Genomic DNA, 19,143 nt, shown 5'->3' with positions numbered 1-19,143 from the left:
CTTGGGGGGTAGCCTTGATCATTAGGTCCAGTATTTGACCCACTCCGAGTCGGTCCGAGGAGACACTCCTCCTCAGACAACCTTTCCGTTCCATGCTCTACTCATAAAGTCTGACTCAAAACAATTTGTACTGCTTGCTTGTCTTTGGATTACTTACCTCCTCGGACAGGGCCCAAGGCCCAGTATGTGATCCGGCCCCCTACCCCACAGATATGTTGGTGATTTTTACTCTAAAGGAATTATCATCCACACCATTATAACCAACAAAACCTCATTTGAAATAAATTTCAAAATTTCTATCTAAAATAAATATTAACTAAGGTACAAACTTCATGAAAAATATATATTGTTCTAAAAAAAAAGTCATACCCATTAAATAGATTTTCATAATTAATTGGAAAAAAATGTAAAACATTAACAAAATTTCTTATATCACAATAACAAAAATTATATTATAAGAAATAAAAGTAAGTACAAAAATAGTTCAATTTTTTTGGAGAAATTATAATTTACCACGTTAAATTATACCCTAGATTATACTTTGCACCATAAACTTTTTAAAAGCACGTTTTGCACCTTAAACTATGACTTTTGTTAAACTTTGCATCCTCAACATTAAGTTTTCTGTTAACTTGGATGGAAATCCCAAAGTTTAGAATGTAAAGTGTAATCAATAGTATAGATTAGGGTGGTAAAATGTAATTTCTTCTTTATTTTTAGGAATTGAGAAGATGGGCAATTGAGACTTTTCACGCGATGTCATACTTTTCCATCCAAGTTAACGGCAAACTTAATGTTGGGATGCAAAGTGTAACAATGGTTATAGTTTAAGATGCAAAATATGTATTCAAAAAATTTAGGGTGCAAAGTATAATTTGGAGTATACTTTAGGGTGGTAAAGAGTAACTATCAATTTTTTTTTTCCTAGTTTTGTATTTGATTATCTGTTTAAGACTTTCTATTTATTTTTTTTAATTTTTAATTTTTAAGTAGAAAAGGAACAATATTACATTAAAGAATAGCTGATCCAAGTACAAGACAAAAACTTATAAATTTAACAGAAGTACTATAACTTATAAAAGGAAGATTAGAATAAAATTTTGTTTAAAAAAAAAAAAAAATCCTGAATCAGATGACAACCACGTTTCTATTGTGGATAAGTTGAAATGTAGAATTAAGAGGTTGAGCCCAAAGAAATGAATAAGTTAGCTCGAAACTCAAAGCCTAATTTTAATACAATACACTTTTCATGTATGAATATTATTGTTTCCAGATGCGGTCCATAAACAAATGGGCCGAAAAGATAGAAGTGCCTTTCAGAACAGGTAGAAGTGCCTTTCGGATCGTAATTACCATCAACAACAATATACATGTTTTCATCAGCCGGTTCTAAGAGCATCAGTATTGAAGAATGCTACTCTATCCTATTTTACTATTTCAAAAAGTTACTTTATCAATTATACCATAACATTTTACAATACACCCTACATCCAAAAACTCTATTATTTTACTTTTTCATTAAAATATTATTTTTTTAATCTTTCTTTATTATTCCTTTCACATCATCACTTTTTTTAGCTAAGGGGTGGAATAAAAAAAAAATATATATATATATATATATATAAATATATATATATTTTAGCATAGTGCTACAGTACAATTCTAATATAGCACTATTGCAAAAAGTTTTGCAATAGTGAGGTATACTATTTTTTGATGCAAATGTTTTTTAACTATGAAATGCCAAAAATACCTTAGATATGGCATTAGCATTTATTCAATGCAAATGCTCTAAGTATTTTAAGGCTTAAAGCGAAATTTTTTTTAAAATAATCATGCTAAAAATACATTTTTTTTCCCACAACTTTTTAAAGTGGGTGTTGAAAAAAAAAATTGTATTTGGGGAAGGGGGCCCGTTTCCCCTGCAAACAAAAACTGAGTCACCATTGCAAATTTGCAATGGTGCAAAGTCACGTGAGAAGGCACTTTGTTTAGCTATTTAATTCCCACCTATTTGCCATGGCATTTAACTTTCCTCAGCTCAAAATATTCATTTTTTCTCTCTTTGGCCTTTTTCTTTAACCTTCTCTCTCTCTTTCCAAAGTTCAATCTATAACCCTTTGTTTCTTACTAGGGTAGGGATGGCAAAAATGAAAAGTTTTCGTTTATATAAGTAGAAAAACGAAAAGTTTATATCTACTTATTTTTTAGTACTCCCATGGTTATCGTTTTTCTTTATATTTCATCTTTATTTTCTCAATATCTAAACAATCTCATTAGTATTAGTAAGACATCTCCAACTCCCCTAAAACTCAACCTGCCCCACTACTGTCCCTCATTGGTTTTTCCTGCTCCAAAGAGGTGACATGATGGGGATGGCCACCCCGCACCCATGATCCCACCTCAACCCACCTCATTGCCATCCCTATATCTTACTCTTAACAGCTATGGTGCTCAAGCTTCATTTTTTTTTTACTCCCTTTTTATTCAACCTATTCCTTGTATGATCATTCAATGCCAAAATAAGCAAAACCCAAATAGAAAAGCTCTCAATTCCTTTTAAAAACTCACATATCTTTCTCAATGGGCCTTTTTCTATTTGTTTATCATTGTTGATTTTTTTATATAAGAAATATACTTATTTTTTTCACAATCATAATAAAACTTAAAATTACTAGATTACTTAAACCATCTCGATGAAAATTCTTACACTCATAAGCAACATATTTTTTACACAAAGCATCCAAAAACATTCATAATTTTATTCAATGAGTCTCATAATTTCAATTTAGTAAATTTTGCAAAGTTGAATTATGCAAAAATGTAATTATTAATTTATTTATTTCATGGTAAAGAGAAAGATGGAACCAATGGAATTTTTCTAACACACCCTAATTATGCTACCTACCTAATTCACAACCTCAGGGAATTTTGTAAACACACCCTGATTATGCTACATATTCCCACATTATTGCATGATTTTAAAGACAAAGACAGAAGGAATATCTATATCTTAAGAACTAGTTACCAAATCTACAATTAGGGTCTATTCACTGGACTCTGCATGACATGACATCTCATAGTATGACTTAGATAACAATTTAGAAAAATCCTTGCAAATTCAAAGTCACATCTCTCTAGCTTTGTGATGCAATCAATTGTGCACTTTACAGCAACAGGATGTTTTAGATCACTTAGATAAACCAGATCACGAATGCAGTGTTAGAAACCCGTAGAATACATATTGCATATCCGTCAAACTTAAAGAGATTGGAATGTGGGATTGGAAGTTACTAAGATGGATTGAAAATTTTAGAGGCCTTTAGAGGCAGAGCATTAGCTTGTAGATCAATAAGAATGTCATCCTCATCACAAGTTTTGTCAAAATTTTCTCATCCATTGATTTTCCCTAAGTAAGATAAATTGTATGCTATTTGTCTCAGACTTGGTGTAATGTCTTTTGATTATGACAATAGGGTCTCAAAATAACTACTAACGCAATCAAAGTAATACCAAGTAAGGTTATAAGAGTGTAATTAGTTTTAAGTGAACTTGTAAGGAGGGATGATCTAATAATTATAACATATTAGCTCAAATTCATCCATATTAATAGTTTTTTAAGGAGATATATATTGGTCACCAATTCTTTCGCTCTCTATCCACTCTCTTTGAGTAGTAAACCCAAGTTGCACTCTCAATCCAAAATGCACAGCCCATGAAGAGAGAGATTATTATTATTTTTTATGTAAAAATTATTTTTCAAATGTTGGCTAATTAATATTTGGGATTTGGGGAGAGACTGACTTCTATATAGAAAGAAATATAGATAATGAATTCAATTGGCCTTCTTCTATTTGGGGGCATTCATTATATAAATAGAATGCACCATGTTGTTTATAAGCTTTTTTTTTTTTAACAACTTGTTCCATTAACCTCACACTTGTTTTATAATTAAAAAAATATATATAATTTAAGGCAAATAATGCTCTTAATACAAAATTTCAGGGATAAAAATACTCTATGGCGCATTATCCTAAATCGAAATTTATATATTTCTAACCCGAATGACATTCATATTTGAATCACATTCCTAATGCATTCTTTGGACTTCAACGTTCTTAATAAGTAAGTCCACATTGGTGGACTTCATCCCATTCAGATCCGCAGCCATAGCAAAAATGAAATCCACACCTGTAAAAAATAAAGATAAAATACAATAAAAAAGTAAAAAAGTAGACGACAGTGAAGGAAATTAAAAATGATTCCTAATATGTATCAAAAGATCTTGTTTGGCAAAGTTATAACAAATTTAAACATTCACGTCTCGATTTGTAAAACAAATATTTACTTTACAACAATAAAAAGTTACTTTATCTATTTTATCAATTTATTTTACAACTTACATGTTAGAATTGTGTGGTTAAATAATTAAATTTACTATATCTCAATAGTTTAAGTTTTTGAGACAATCAGTAATTTAGCATCGCATAACATCTCAGTTTTTTATTTTTACATACAACTCATTAAAATAATATAAACTACCCTATCAACCCATTCTCTCTCTTTTCTCCCATCTCTCACTTCTCTCTTCTGTGTACTTCTATATACTTTTATTATTAGCAACCATGAATAGTAGGTTGTATATATACAAATTTATTCATGGTTGTTAAATTTTTTTTAGTAGCACACTTAGGTAAACCTCAATTTAAGCGGGTGTATTGTTAAAATAGTAATTTGTTTGGGGGTTTTACACCTCCAATGTTAATGCTCTAAAGCATGATTTTCTAAAATCATGTCAATGTACTTGATTGAGATTAAAACTGCATTATGATTATCTATAAAAAGAATTTGACAAAAAAAAGAGAAAAGAAAAGAGAAACCTCTCTAAAGTGATTAATTAAGTTATAACAATAATCATGAAAAAGAAATTTGAATCATAAATATCTCTAAAGGAAATACTTAAAAAATGTCAATTGAATTATAAAACTCTTAATTCTTACTATTGCATGTTTAAACATGAGAAAAGTATGTTTTTTTTTGTTATTTTATTTTATTTATTAATTTCAAATGCATCTATATCAGGATTATATTATAAATCTTTAGGTCTATCATCAACACATTATTTCAATTTTAAGTGACGTACACATACCTTTTAAATCTTTTGGACTAAACTACAAATGAGTACCATAAATAGGATATAATATACTAACCTGCATGCAATGTGCAAGCAGCCTTGAACCTTGTCCACATAGAACTTGCAATGAGGACATCTCCTCCAATTCTTTTTCTTGGCAAGCTCCATCACCATTATATCTTCCCTCTCTCTTTCATCTTTGTTTATATTTTGAAATTCCCTGCATTCAATTCCTGCATGCCATGAAACCCTGCACTGTGCACAGAATAGTCTTCGACAATCTGGACACTCAGATGCAGTCACTACCTCCCCTCCATCATCTACTAACATAGCCGAGCAGTCCTTGTAGGGGCAGTAAAACTTTTGAGACCCAAGAATCAATGATTCACAAAGGGCATCTCCCCATCTATCAAACACTTCTTGTGGAATAATGTCACGGCAACACTGAGGCTCCAAGAGACCTCTACATTTTGGATCAGGGCATTTCACTGATGATATATTATCTTGTAACTTTGTTGCAACATATTGGCTAATACAGCCAGCACAAAATGAGTGAGTGCAGCTATTGTTTGTGAACATTTCACCGGTTAGTTTCCCATCCATGCAAATCATGCACAAGGTTTGAGAGAAGGACTGAGAAGATTGACCAGTTTCTTTACCCTTTCCCTTGTGATTTTTCATGGAAGAGGAACACCCTTCCTCCACCAAAAGAGTTGGTGATTCCCTATTTATTCTTGAAGAGATTACGGAGGACATGAGAGCCTCTTGAAGCTGTAACTCTTGGGCATATTTCTCATCTGAGATGGGGAGTAGTTCTTCGTCATCATGGAGAGCTGAGAAGTAGAAGTCATCAACCAAGAGATGATTGTTAGAGCTTGATGTTCCAGCTGCCATATTTGATATTTCATTTAAGGAAGTTATCTCATTCTGTTCGTATTTATATACGTGAACCTCTAATCAAGGGATTTAGAGGCCCTGCTTAGTATTCTGCATAGATTGGTATTGGTGTTAATAAACAGCTTCCCCATGCATGCATCTATATCTAGGAATCTAAAAAGGCTCTTGACCCGGCTCTACAGTACTGCTTAGATTTTTATTTTTATTTTTATTTTTTTCTCCAAACTACTTTCTTTCTTTTCCTCTTCCATTTCTTTTTATTCATATTGTTGAAGAATATATTTAGAAATATTGGGGCATGGTTTTGCCGAAATGAGGGAGGATTTAATAGGAAATTTGGCAACCAAATTGCCAAAAATGGGAGAAAAAAAAAAAAAATTTTATGGCAACCAAGTTGCCGAAATTGTAAGGGAGGAGAGATAAATATTTAATAGGAATTTTGGTATGCCGAAAAAAAAAAAAAATTGTGGCACCGAAAATTGGAGTCAATCACCTCTTCTTCTTGATTCTTATTCACCAAAGTACTTGGAATATATTCTTTATTTGTTCCCAATAAAACCTAACCTACTGATATCACACATAGAATCTATGTCATGGATACTTTTTTATCTTTTTATTTCTCCTCCTTGTTATAAAAGGGAGCATGCATCATCACTTTTTGCATTGCATCTCCTCACAGAAAGTTACATTTTTCATATTGTTTCACTTACCACCGATTATTCATTGTTATAATACTCTTCTGCTTTGTTTCAGTGTGTACAACTAAGAATTGTAAGTTTTGGGTTAATGTGAGTTTTTTTTGCTTTGCTGTATTAACTTACAGCTCTAGAAATTAACAGATTTATTATTATTGTATAAATGTATGCTTTGTAAATATTAGAAGCTAATACATTGTAAAATATTTCCTATTGGCTAAGAGTTACAGGCTTACAGCTTCAAGAGGCTCTCATGTCCTCAGTAATCTCTTCAAGAATAAATAGGGAATCACCAACTCCTTTGGTGGAGGAAGAGTACTGTTCCTCTTCTATGAAAAATCACAATGGAAAGGGTAAAGAAACTGGTCAATCTTCTCATTCCCCTCAAACCTTGTGCATGATTTGCATGGATGGGAAAGTATCCAGTGAAATGTTCACAAACAATAGCTGCACTCACTCATTTTGTGCTGACTGTATTAGCCAATATGTTGCAACAAAGTTACAAGAAAATATATCATCAGTGAAATGCCCTGATCCAAACTGTAGAGGTCTCTTGGAGCCTCAGTGTTGCCGTGACATTATTCCACAAGAAGTATTTGATAGATGGGGAGATGCCCTTTGTGAATCATTGATTCTTGGGTCTCAAAAAGTTTTACTGCCCCTACAAGGACTGCTCGGCTATGTTAGTAGATGATGGAGGGGAGTTAGTGACTGCATCTGAGTGTCCAAATTGTCGAAGACTATTCTGTGCACAGTGCAGGGTTTCATGGCATGCAAGTATTGAATGCAGGGATTTCAAAACTTAAACAAGGATGAAAGAGAGAGGGAAGATATAATGGTGATGGAGCTTGCCACGATAAATAATTGGAGGAGCTGTCCTCATTGCAAGTTCTATGGGGACAAGGTTCAAGGCTGCTTGCACATTACATGCAGGTTAGTATATTATATCCTATTTATGGTACTCATTTGTAGTTTAGTCTAAAAGATTTAAAAGGTATGTCACGGTCACTTAAAAAATTTTAATAATGTGTAATTATAGGCCTAAATATAACAATCATTAACTACAACAATACATAATATTTTACAATGTATTAAAATAAAATGTTGAGTTGTGATTTGACATGAATTTTAACATGAACCCACCATTGACATAATCTTTATCATTGCATCAATTACAATTCATTATATGAACAAATTGTTAAAAAAAAAAAAAAATTGTCACTAAATTTGTTATAGGTCTAATAACCAAGCTGAGTCTGAGACTCAACTTTTGCAGCATAGGGAGTATTTAATTGATGAATATAACCTACTATAATCTTCCAAATTCCAATATTAAGAAGTGGCGTTTCCTGTTCGATTTCTGGCCATGGTTTTGTGCTTAATACAAGTAAATCTTAAAAAACAAAAATCAACCATTTAATTTATGAACAATTTTAAGTGAAAAATCCATTTTTAGTAAGCAAGATAATTTTTCAGTACATTTCCAGCTGTACAAGAAGACTTTTTTTGGGATGAACCAAAAAACTTTTTTTGAAGAAACAGAGCACCCTGAGAGGGGCAACAGGGAATCAACAAGAGAAAACGGGACAGGAAGAAACACATTTCATAAATAAAACCATTCTGCCACCAGACCATACAACACAAGCATACCAAAACACAATAAAATAGGCCATGAACAATAAAAATCAACCTGTATTACGAACTGATTCTGGATATTCACCTAAAAATCCATGGTCTCTTTAGACCGTGAAAGAAAATTGAGTGTCATTTATGGCATATTTCAAACGGGTGTTGGTATTTTCATTTAGAACAACTAGCAATCATCTGATGGCTAGTTGTTTTGTGTCAATCACACCATCTTGTCAATAAACAGATTTCTGTGGGATATCCATAATAAACTACATCAACTATAGTATAAAGATTATTCTTTTCAGATAATCTAGACACAGGGAATCATTTAATGGATATATTTATCATCGTCATTAAGCTACATCAGTCAAATGTTCAAAGGAGAATCAAAATATTTTACAACCACCCTGCCTAAATTAAGGGCATCTTTACCCTAATACCTATCCACCCCACTGAAAAGTGGAAAATATAAATTCCTACTTGTAATACTATGCCTGCGACACCTATCCTCTATTTATCGACTTGTATGCTTCTCTACTCCTTGTCCTTTTCCCCATAATCTCCTAATTAATTGCAATGAAAGTGGGTGAGAACTTAATAAGAACATGCAACCCCATTAGCCGAGCAAACTAAGAGTCTCTCATACATGATATAAGAAAAAGAAACCCCAAAAAATGGTAAGCCAATGAACAAAAAAAGGAATGCAAAAATGAATTACAATGGTCTTGATATCATCGAGCCTTGAGGAACTCCATTTCCTACTTTCTGTGGTTTCTTCTTGAAATTTGTAATGCTACAATGTGGACATATGTATTCTAGCCCATCTGTTTTTGCGTAATCCTGCAAGTTAAAAACAAATTATTACAACAATGATTTTTTCAGAACAAATCCCAGTTTGTATGGTAAATGCAGCACATGTATGCAATCAAACTCCTGGCATGTATAAAAGCTACGAAAAGAATAATAGCTATGAGGCAAATAGTTTTTGCAACCAACAGGTTCTTATGGAGTTCAGGAATTGCAATACTGATACCTTAAATGCACCAAGACCCTGCCTTCTGTCACAGCCAAAGTGGGCCCACTCACCACATATGCCACAGTTCACCCAATCCCCTGCTGCACTACTGCTCAACAGTTGTAAACTTCCATTGTAAGTAAACATTTATTTTACAATGATATTACTAACTACCATCTCAGCAGAGAGAGCGAGAAAGGGAAAAGTACATACCTATGACACAACAAACAACACTCCCCATCTACATCATCATGAGCCAATTCATATTCTAGAAGGTAAGTTTCATAATGCCTTTTTAGCGTATTACCAACACCCTGTCAAAACAAATAGATTACCCAAATCAAATAGTGTTATAATAAATGTGTTTTACACGAGTATTTGTGATTAACAATAACTCTATTCCTCGTAGTAGATTCAAAATATGCTTGTCACAACTAAACATCCACATTTAAATACTTTTGTTTAAGCACCTGAGGAGTAAGCATTTATGCCCTCCCACTTGTTTTACCATCCTTCCTTGCCCTCACCATTCTTCCAATTCCAACACACTCCTCTCCCCCCCCCCCCCCTCCAACCCAAAAATTAAATATAAAAAAAAAAAAAAAAACAAAGAAAGAAACCCCAAAGGTTGCATAGTAGGACCAAAATTAAAGACCATTGCTGAAAGAACTAAAAATCAAGAAGATCAAAGAAAGATTATAGAACATACAGTCATTCTATTGGTCATTGTGTAATTATGCATCTTAGAAAAGATCTGCCCTTTCCAGTTGATACCATTGCCAACATGAAAGCCTCCTCTTGTAACCACCTACAAATGCATGAACTCTTCAGCAACAAATTGTACTAATTCCCACTAACCAGAAAAATTCAATGAACTCACCTCTTTGTACAAGTTGTATAGGTCAAGACGCTTCCCATTAAGTATGGCATCTGGGAACTCAGCAAGCCCACCTTGGGGAATAAGCCTAGTATGTCCTCGAAGGATTAGAAACTGCATCACATCCTTCAGAAACTCCTCCTACAAGACAATTATAACGTCAACCAAGTAGAGTAAGTTCTCCTCCTCACCTAGAAGCATCTTTGATTTGAGTTAAACTTCTGTTCTGAGGACACAACACTAACGTTTCTTTTGTAACATATGTGTTTCATTTCATTCATTTTTAAAACACATTTACCACAAAAAGTCACTGTGTTTTGAAGAGTCCCATGGGCAAGATATTCTGATATTGGCTCATCAAACCATCTTGGCATTAATTTTCTTATTCAATTCTGTGATTAACGAAACAAATTTAAGGAAGTTGATAAAAGTAAAAGCTTTGCTTTTACTTCCATTTTTTACTACGAAAGTAACTGTAATTTGGATGTATAATTTTGTTTTGTATATTTTCCTTTTCTTCATCATAATGTATGATGCAAGAACAGGCACGATGGATTTCCAAAACAGCCATATCTGCAGCCAAAACCATAGCTGGTCATATAAAACATAATTAGACAACTCACCTCGGAGCAACTCTGCATTGGACTTCTACCACACCCATGTTTCTTCAAAGGAAGTGGATTCAAGGAAATAATCTGCTTAGCTTGAGATGAGCTTGAATATGATCTTCGTTGTGTTGTGGGAGCTGATCCTACAATACTTTGCTTTACAGGGGTAACAACAGGCAAAGTAACCTTAACTTGGCCTCCATCATGCCCATCTGCCTCAGACATTCCAGAAAATGGTGTCATTTTATGGCGACGAACATGAGGAATAGGCCTCATTGCGGCAACCTTCAATCTTTGCCTAGCTGGGAGTAAGGGCATGCTAACCCCATTCCGCAATCTAGTGTCTCTGTCATCTTCATCAATTTTATTAGACTTGCCATCATGGGAAGCAGGGGTAGTCCCTTGGCTTGGTTCAGACCTCTTCCGACTAGGAGCAGGTGGTCTCAACCAACTAGGGGGGCTGCTAAAAATTAAATTGTCCCTACAGGTATCTTTTCCATGCCTTGAACAGAAAAAAAGCAGACGCTCAGCATCATCTTTCTCAAAAGAAGCAACTGGCAATCCCTGAATGCTTGCAATTCCAAGTGCAACTAAACTACGATATGAAACATCTGGCGCTAGCTGCCTTAAAACCTGATAATAAAACCACAACAAAAACAGTAATAAACATCCAGTTAGCTGCCCCAAATCAACACAACAGAGTAAGTGTGCTTGATAAAGTATCTTTTTACAAAATAAATTCAGATTCATAGAACAAGTAACTTTCCATACATTCAGAGGTGCAAATGGTCAAAGAACTTGAGCCTCAAAGCTGAATCATGCATAATTTTCTCAAGCTCTGAGGCTTAAAATTGTTCAGTGCTCACTAGTTCAGAATATCTTATAATGAACCATAATGCCCTAACGCCAGCAATCTAACTGTCCTAAAAGAGGTTAGATCTGACTCCAGCTCAAGACAGGTGAACAGTGAATCCACCCAATTTGCAATTTTGATTTATACAAGTTCTAAGGATGCTAAAGAGTGCCAATGAGCTCTAGCTCAAGTGGCACCACCTCCTCTTATAAGTTCTAGGTGCAGGATCACCAATAGAGAGAGGGGGAGCGGGAAGGAGGATGCTGTTCGGAACAGACTGATCCAGCTAAATGCAAAATTAAGAATTTTTTTTTTATTTTTTTTTAGGTACAATAGAGATTATTGTTACATATTTATAAGCCATATAATCATAGTAAGTAATCAAACAATATGAACAAGCTCATAATGAGCTATCAACCCTGTTGTAACTAAATCAGTGCCATTTCAAGGCTCCTCATTTCTCAAATGTAAAAGGGAGAAGGTCTAAGTATTGAAGGAAATCGTTTCTCCAAAAAAAAAAAAAAAATTATTCAAGGTAATCATTGTAAGAGATGGTCTTTGAATCTGCAAGAATCCAGATATCCAAAAGTCTTATAGGTAACATTATCAGACAATTGAGGCCTCCCAAAAAGGAAGGTGCCATTTATTCAGGTTACTCTAACCATTATCTCTAGCAGTTAAATCCAAGCTCAAGGTTACAGCCATATAAAGATTCCCCCTCATTAGCAGAATCAAATCACAGATTTATACTTATAGACCCAAATAAATCATAGATAAAATCACCAACTGAATTTTGGTAGTTATGTGCTATGCTTTCACTTTCAAAGTGAACCCCAATGATAGTGAACTAACAGTTCAACATTGAAAATTGATGTTCAATGAATCAGGCATAAGGTTTGTATCAGGGTCATGTTCAAGAAAAAGCACAACCATAACAGAGAAAATCATTACAGTTGCCCAAAAAATAAGAGGAAAAGAGGGGGAAAAATTCAATACAATATTACAATGACAAGGGGGGAGCAGGGGATTGAGGAAGGAGAGTTCTGTAGTTGAAATACCTGAGAAGCCCATGTAGGGACCTTCATGCAAATTTCAAATACAGTTGCCCCACAAGCAATTGAAGCTGATTTACGAGGCTCAGAGAATGTAATTTTCTTTTCATCACCTTCAGGCAGTGCATGAACAAGTTCACTCTTCTCAATAATTTCATTCTTAATATGATTCTCCAGGAGCTGAAAATATATAGATCATAAAAGTATTAGAACTCAACATCTCCAATACCAAAAAAGAATTTCCACAAAAATCCTTGTTGCTTACCTGATCATCAAAGCACGTTTGAGCACTACCAGACACCAGAAGTGAGATGTGAGAACAACTGCAGGTTGTTACATCACATCGCATAGTCACAACGCCACGAGAAAATGTCCCTGCCTGAAGTGGCGGAGGAGGGGCACTGAACCACATTATAAAGGAATTGACATATTAAAAAGTTATTAGGCAGGGTAATAAATGCAGACAAACAATCATTCAAAACAGAGGTAATTTAAAAGATCAAAACATCTTGAAGATGTTAAAACCCCAAGAAAGCATCATATCAACATAAACACAGAAAACTTAAACAAGTAGGTTGTCTTGCAAACGCAGGTTTAAGCATCTCTTTGTAAGCATGCAGCTTATTCAACCAAAATAATTTAAAAGGAACTAGGTAACATTAAAAATATATCCACTGTAGATATCAACAAATTCCAAGATGAATAATACCTAAATTTTCCATGAAGTTTGCTCCCTCGTATCTGAAACAACATAAAGCACAAAATGAGAAATAACAATACAGAAAAGTTGAAACCTCCCTCACACCAAAAAGATGACACAAAACGCATGTCAATAACACCAAAAATATAATGGCATATGATATTAATAATCCTTATTTTCCTTTTTTAATAGGAGAACTAACACTTAATGAGAAAACCAAGTTGGACGACAAGAACATACATGAGAAGACATTACCATATAACTGTATGTAAAGTAAAAATAGAAACATAAGCTCAAGTTAATTGAAGAATAATTGCAGATAATCCTCATTGAACTTACTTCAATGTTCAAGAGGGCATTGAGGCCATCTTCCAATGATTCTAACAAGCATGCATCCTGAAAAGAAATCTGTCCATAAGCGAACTACAGAAAAAATATATATGTGGGTGGATGGCTGTGTTTGTTTAAGCATGAAATTAGGTGCATATGTTCCTAAGAGAAGAACCATCAGATAAAGACCAGTAAAGAGAGATAAATTCCAGCTCACCAATGAGGATGGCACTCCACAAACAAGAAACCTCAAGCTCACATCATCATCATGTATCCTTATAGCAGGCAAAGTACCTAAAGAACTTTCATCATCTTCCTCTGCATCTACCTCAGGAGGGTCAACATTGATTTTCAAACGGTCCCCTAGAAGGCATGGCCCCAGCTCATCATCAACTTTATGGCTGTTAGCAGGAAGAACTTGACTGTTTCGTACACAATAAAGTCTAAAGGAAGCACGCGCAAGTTGGAAAGCATCCCATGTATGAGTAGATGAACTGCAATCCAACAAAAGAGATAAAGATTAAATGCCATCTCAAGCTCATATAATTTAGCTCTCCAATACTCCTCCTCCCCAAACTCTTGTCCCACCAGGAAAAAAGAAAAAAAAAAGAGAGAGATACAGAGGCAGCAGCAGCCTATGTGCACCATTGTTGAGGGCCAGGGATCTGGGTACCCTGTAAGTGTAATCCTCCGAGCAACAGGGTCCCTGATTTAACTACCTATGCGCTTGTAAGACCACTTGGTAATATCCATAAATAGATTTTATTTATTAGGATTTCGCTCAAAAGAAGCATGCTATGGATACCATGTAATGCTGTGTGACAAACTACCTCAATAAGAGGTCACAAAGGCAAGCTCATAGATCTAGACAAGCATCAACAGCTCAATCAAAATACCATTGATCCATTTAACCAACAATCCAAAATAGATAACTAAAAGATCCAAACATAAAAAGTTTCTGGTTTATCATTATACCATTTTATCAACCTATAAAACATGTTTCGACATGTGCGCACATAGACGCAGAAAAGCTAATGCATATAATCTGACCTTAATCAGAGAGAGAGTAGTTTTGCTCCAAAATGAGATAATTTATCTTGCCTCCAAACGTGCAGAGAGAAATAACTGTTCATAGACTAGGTTATTTAGTCACTAGGGTCTCAAAAATTGCAGACAACCACCCAATTGATTGAACTCCTATATGGCATTCCAAATTTATGTAAGACAATAAAGTGACTCTTTTTTACGTATGCATGTACGAACGAAAATTATCCAAGATTCCAATTATTAGCCCATCATTTATCTAAAGCTCAAGTGTGCACTATTCATTCACAGAACATTCCAAACTAAAGTAAAAGCCACTACATGCACTTTGGTAAGAGATAATATACCTCTGTACAACTGAAAATAATGCATGACGAAAATGGCAAGCAGCATAACAAGAAATTGCATTCCTCCAATATATCACATAGGGAATCCCCTGAAACAATGAAGCATATCAATTCAATTAAATTTTTCCTTGAAAGATTACATTAAACCATTGCAAACACAAGCTTTCAATGGTTTAATATAATAATGAACTGTAAACACAATAAGGCATGCTTAGAAATCTTTTCAAAAGTCACCTTTGTGTGAAGTGCCTCTGCTAACTTTTTTCCATTTGGGATTTCCAAATAAACCTGCACACACATTTGAAATCAAATCAGATCAAATGCCAAATGTAGTAATGACCTTCACCATATCAAAGAAAACAAATGCTCAGTCACATAACACATTATTAACAATGGTGGAGAACACTTGGGGTTCATGGGACTAAGCTACATAAGACCATGCAGAACCGCACAAACTATGATGAACTTGTTTACAAATTTCATCTACATTACAGAATTATTGCTGATTTCTTACTCAAATGTTAATTTTCTACCAAAATGACTCACACATGCTGAATCCATATCTCTTTACTGTTAAATATATGTTCAATTCAGTTGATTAGGAAACATTAGTGAAATTTTAAACCTTTTATTTTTTGTCTCTATACTCACTCACCTTCCCTTTTTTTTACCATACTGACACTATTGACCATATGTTCCAATATTTAAGGATTCTATTGTGGAAGTGCAATAAGCATCAAAAGTTAACACTGGAAGATTAAAAAATAAAAATAAAAAGAACAAACACATAGGAAAGTAAAAGGTGGAGATGTATGTAGCAATCCAATTAGCAGCGAACGAGATAGTAAAGAAACGAATTCAGAAAAAGATGCAACCCCTACCCCACCCACCACAACGGGGAGTAGTAAGACAATGGAATGATCTACACCACAAAAACATGTTCAACTTAGATGTATCACATACAGCAGTAGGCAATGTGCTAGCAAAGATCTCAGATATAGCGTCCGGGGTGGACACACCAACAACTCCAAACGCCAGAGGCCCAACTTCATCATTCTCAAGCTGCTCTCCTTGCAAGTACACAATGCTCGGCTTATACGATTCCAGAGTCTTACATAACTCGTCTTTGCTTGGATTGTTCAGAGTCTGAACCTGCAGTCAGAGAGGGATAAATATAACTATAGTAAAAGAAAACAACAATGAACTTCTAGGAACTAGGAACTATAAAATATGCAATACTCTTCAATCTGATATTCATTATAGAAAATTTACAACCAAAAATAGATTACTGCACCTCCAAACGTCCAGAGGACACCAATTCTGGAAAGGGATATCTCGGCTTATCTTCCAAAACATCCTTCATGAGTTTATCTTCTAAATTTTTGTCACTAGTGACAGCAAGAAGACTACAAGCGTGTTTTGAAGCCCCTTGTGGATGAAACATCATTTAACAATTCCCAGAGAGTAGAAACACCTCACTTTCTTTCCCAACAAAGCCTCAGATGCTGGATACAGAAAAGTTACAGCCCAAAAATCATAGCTTCCCCCCCTGGGATTGAAAACCCCTTAACTACTGCACCAATTTCTATCAAGCCTGATCAAAATTTTAACTTAATTCTTCCTTCTATCAAACAATGAAAGAAGTGTACAACACACCCCCCAGCCACAGGGAAGAAAAAAAAATCCAAATCTCTGGAAAAAAAGCCAAAATCCAAGACCCCAAACACTGGTAACAGAATTTAACAAGGAAATCAATCAACTTTACCTCTCTGATTCAATCAAACGAGTAAAAAAGCCCAGAAATTCAATGTCGAAAGCTGCTAAGATAGAGAAAAACAGGCAAGACCCAGATGAGAAAACACGCCGCTTCAGACAATAGAAGCAGAAAAACTCACCGACCCAGATGGGAAATCAAGGAACTTTGAACAACCCAGATGAGAAAATCAAGAAAAAATCGACGACCCAAGTGAGCCCGCAGCTTATGAAATCATAAACAGGCACCCCAATAGAGAAGTAAAGTAAGAAAAGGTAACCCTAGTCCCTTAATTTTCATATCCCCCAATTATTTTATTTCAAAAGAGAAACTATATATAACAATTAAAAACAACTTCTTGGAAAGCAAACACAAAATCAAATGCACATATTCACCAAAAAATCAGATTATATTATATATATTCCCATATGTTAAAAAATATATCTAACCTCAGGTCAAACGTCAAATCTAGGAAAAATAAGGAGAGAGAAGTTATAAAAGTTATATAAAAAAAAAAAAATGTTCTGATTGGAAACAGAACACAAGAATCCAAACTTGTATATATGTGAACAATAATTAAACAAGTGGTAAAGGTTGTTTTTTTTTTTTCTCATAAGGAATTGAACCAAACGAATAGTACTATAAAGTTTTTGGGATAATTTTGCATCATAGTTTGGTGACCATTAGATTCGGACTTGGTGAATTTAACATCAACAACAACGTTGTCAGTGCTCCAATAGATTTAGATAGATTAAAGTCAAAACAAATGTTCAAGGATTGTTTTTTTTACTAGTTTTACTACTGGTTGTCATAGTCTTCTTTATGTTTCTTTTCTTTTAGTAAGTGTTTATTTTATTTTTAATTTTTTTTTTATGGATTTTCTTTTTCTTTTTTTGATCTTGGTTTGGCTACGTGAGGCCTGTTCCGTTTAGTTCGAAGCTCCTGTTCATTAAACTAATGAAAACATTACTCGGCCTTGAAGCACCAAAAATTCCTGGAAAAGAGTAGGAAAGTTGTTCTTGTACACCGTGTAGGGTTTTTTTTTTTTTTTTTTTACTATAAAATTAGTTGTAATTTAAGATTACCATCTTACTCAATATCTTTTTATTGAAGATGAATTTTGGCAAATCCATCATTGAATTACATTTTCTTCTTATGTTCTTCATGCTTTAAAAAAAAATTAAATCTCAATAACTAGATCATCAATAAATTGTTTAAATTTTAATAAAAAAATAAATTATTTAAATTGTAAGTTTTTGTAATTTATAATCTATAATCTATAAATATATATATATAAAACCGAAACCTTTGCTGACACCACAATTTTCCATGTCAGCATAAAAAATAAAAAATAAATAAAAATTATAACTCCTCAAAACCCTAGCAACCTTACCCCTCTCTCAAGTTAAGAAATATAAAGCCACGATTTCTGCAAACTCTCTCTTTCTCCAGACGTAGGAAGGCCTAAAGCATTCAAGATCTACAAAACCCTAGCAACCTTACCCCTCTTTCAAGTTAAGAAATATAAAGCCACGGTTTCTGCAAACTCTCTCTCTCCAGACGTAGGAAGCCCTAAAGCATTCAAGATTTACAATGCACGGTATAGATTTTAGCTTATAAAGTTCAGCTTTTGTAAGGTTAGTTTGTTTATATATTTAGTCCTTATGTTTAGGTTTAGGTTTTAAGAGATTTATATATTACTACTATGTGGCTGAATTTCCCGTGACATCAGTTTTATGTTTTTTTTTTTTTTTTTTTTTTTTTTTTTTTTTTTTTTTTTTTTTTTTTATAAATTTGTTTTATGTAAGGTTAGTTTGTTTACATCAGTTCTTTATTTCAAAGATAAGATTTTTATTTCTACCGCAAGAACTATTTAGGTATGTATTCCTTGCAAGTACACATGAACTTAAATTGTCTTTTAATATATACATGCTTTATTATTTTCTAATAGTTTTCCCATGCATCGCACGGGTTAGCGACTAGTTATGTATAAAATATAAACTTATTGATCATATAGTAAATAATATCCAATTGACACAAAATTTGACATGTGTATTAAGAGTGTAAAGAACATGCAATTCAACGGTTAGATTTTCAAAATATGTAATAATATTTATTTTATTGAGTAAAGTTGTAATCTCCAAGGGACTGCCACCCCCCCCCCCTCCAAAAGGTACATCTCGCGCCTATGGGCCGCCCGTCCCCATGG

General features: G+C 34.0%; 3 protein-coding genes across 3 annotated transcripts; 1 reads left to right on the top strand and 2 right to left on the bottom strand.

Annotated features, from left to right (window-relative positions):
• Positions 1-4,118: 4,118 nt before the first annotated feature.
• Positions 4,119-6,028, bottom strand: LOC115989046 (E3 ubiquitin-protein ligase RNF144A-like). The gene is made up of 2 exons (XM_031112707.1): positions 5,211-6,028; positions 4,119-4,191 (listed from the first exon to the last, which is right to left on the bottom strand). Exons 1-2 carry the CDS (start codon positions 6,026-6,028, stop codon positions 4,119-4,121), a joined length of 891 nt encoding a protein of 296 aa, XP_030968567.1.
• A 951-nt stretch (positions 6,029-6,979) lies between these two features.
• Positions 6,980-7,420, top strand: LOC115989045 (E3 ubiquitin-protein ligase RNF14-like). The gene has a single exon (XM_031112706.1). It carries the CDS (start codon positions 6,980-6,982, stop codon positions 7,418-7,420), a length of 441 nt encoding a protein of 146 aa, XP_030968566.1.
• A 1,246-nt stretch (positions 7,421-8,666) lies between these two features.
• Positions 8,667-17,427, bottom strand: LOC115989793 (AT-rich interactive domain-containing protein 4-like). The gene is made up of 16 exons (XM_031113666.1): positions 16,476-17,427; positions 16,145-16,333; positions 15,416-15,469; positions 15,182-15,270; positions 14,008-14,284; positions 13,800-13,856; positions 13,470-13,501; positions 13,026-13,161; positions 12,767-12,940; positions 10,871-11,488; positions 10,251-10,388; positions 10,080-10,178; positions 9,584-9,684; positions 9,389-9,479; positions 9,074-9,195; positions 8,667-8,918 (listed from the first exon to the last, which is right to left on the bottom strand). The coding sequence occupies exons 1-16, from the start codon at positions 16,626-16,628 to the stop codon at positions 8,870-8,872; spliced, it is 2,379 nt and encodes a 792-aa protein (XP_030969526.1). The 5' UTR covers positions 16,629-17,427; the 3' UTR covers positions 8,667-8,869.
• Between the last annotated feature and the right edge of the window lie 1,716 nt (positions 17,428-19,143).

Source organism: Quercus lobata, chromosome 5 (genome assembly GCF_001633185.2).
Source record: "Quercus lobata isolate SW786 chromosome 5, ValleyOak3.0 Primary Assembly, whole genome shotgun sequence".
Lineage (NCBI taxonomy): Eukaryota > Viridiplantae > Streptophyta > Magnoliopsida > Fagales > Fagaceae > Quercus > Quercus lobata.
Note: the sequence above shows the minus strand (reverse complement) of the source record. Positions and strands in the feature narration are given on the sequence as shown.

Coding starts and splice junctions, on each gene's coding strand:
- LOC115989046 (XM_031112707.1), bottom strand. CDS start 6,028: ATGGCAGCTGGAACATCAAGCTCTAACAATCATCTCTTGGTTGATGAC. Junction 4,192..5,210: donor TGCTTGCACATTGCATGCAG/GTTAGTATATTA, acceptor TATTTTTTACAG/GTGTGGATTTCATTTTTGCT.
- LOC115989045 (XM_031112706.1), top strand. CDS start 6,980: ATGTCCTCAGTAATCTCTTCAAGAATAAATAGGGAATCACCAACTCCT.
- LOC115989793 (XM_031113666.1), bottom strand. CDS start 16,628: ATGATGTTTCATCCACAAGGGGCTTCAAAACACGCTTGTAGTCTTCTT. Junction 16,334..16,475: donor TGTCCTCTGGACGTTTGGAG/GTGCAGTAATCT, acceptor CTCTGACTGCAG/GTTCAGACTCTGAACAATCC. Junction 13,502..13,799: donor ATGCCCTCTTGAACATTGAA/GTAAGTTCAATG, acceptor ATGTTGTTTCAG/ATACGAGGGAGCAAACTTCA.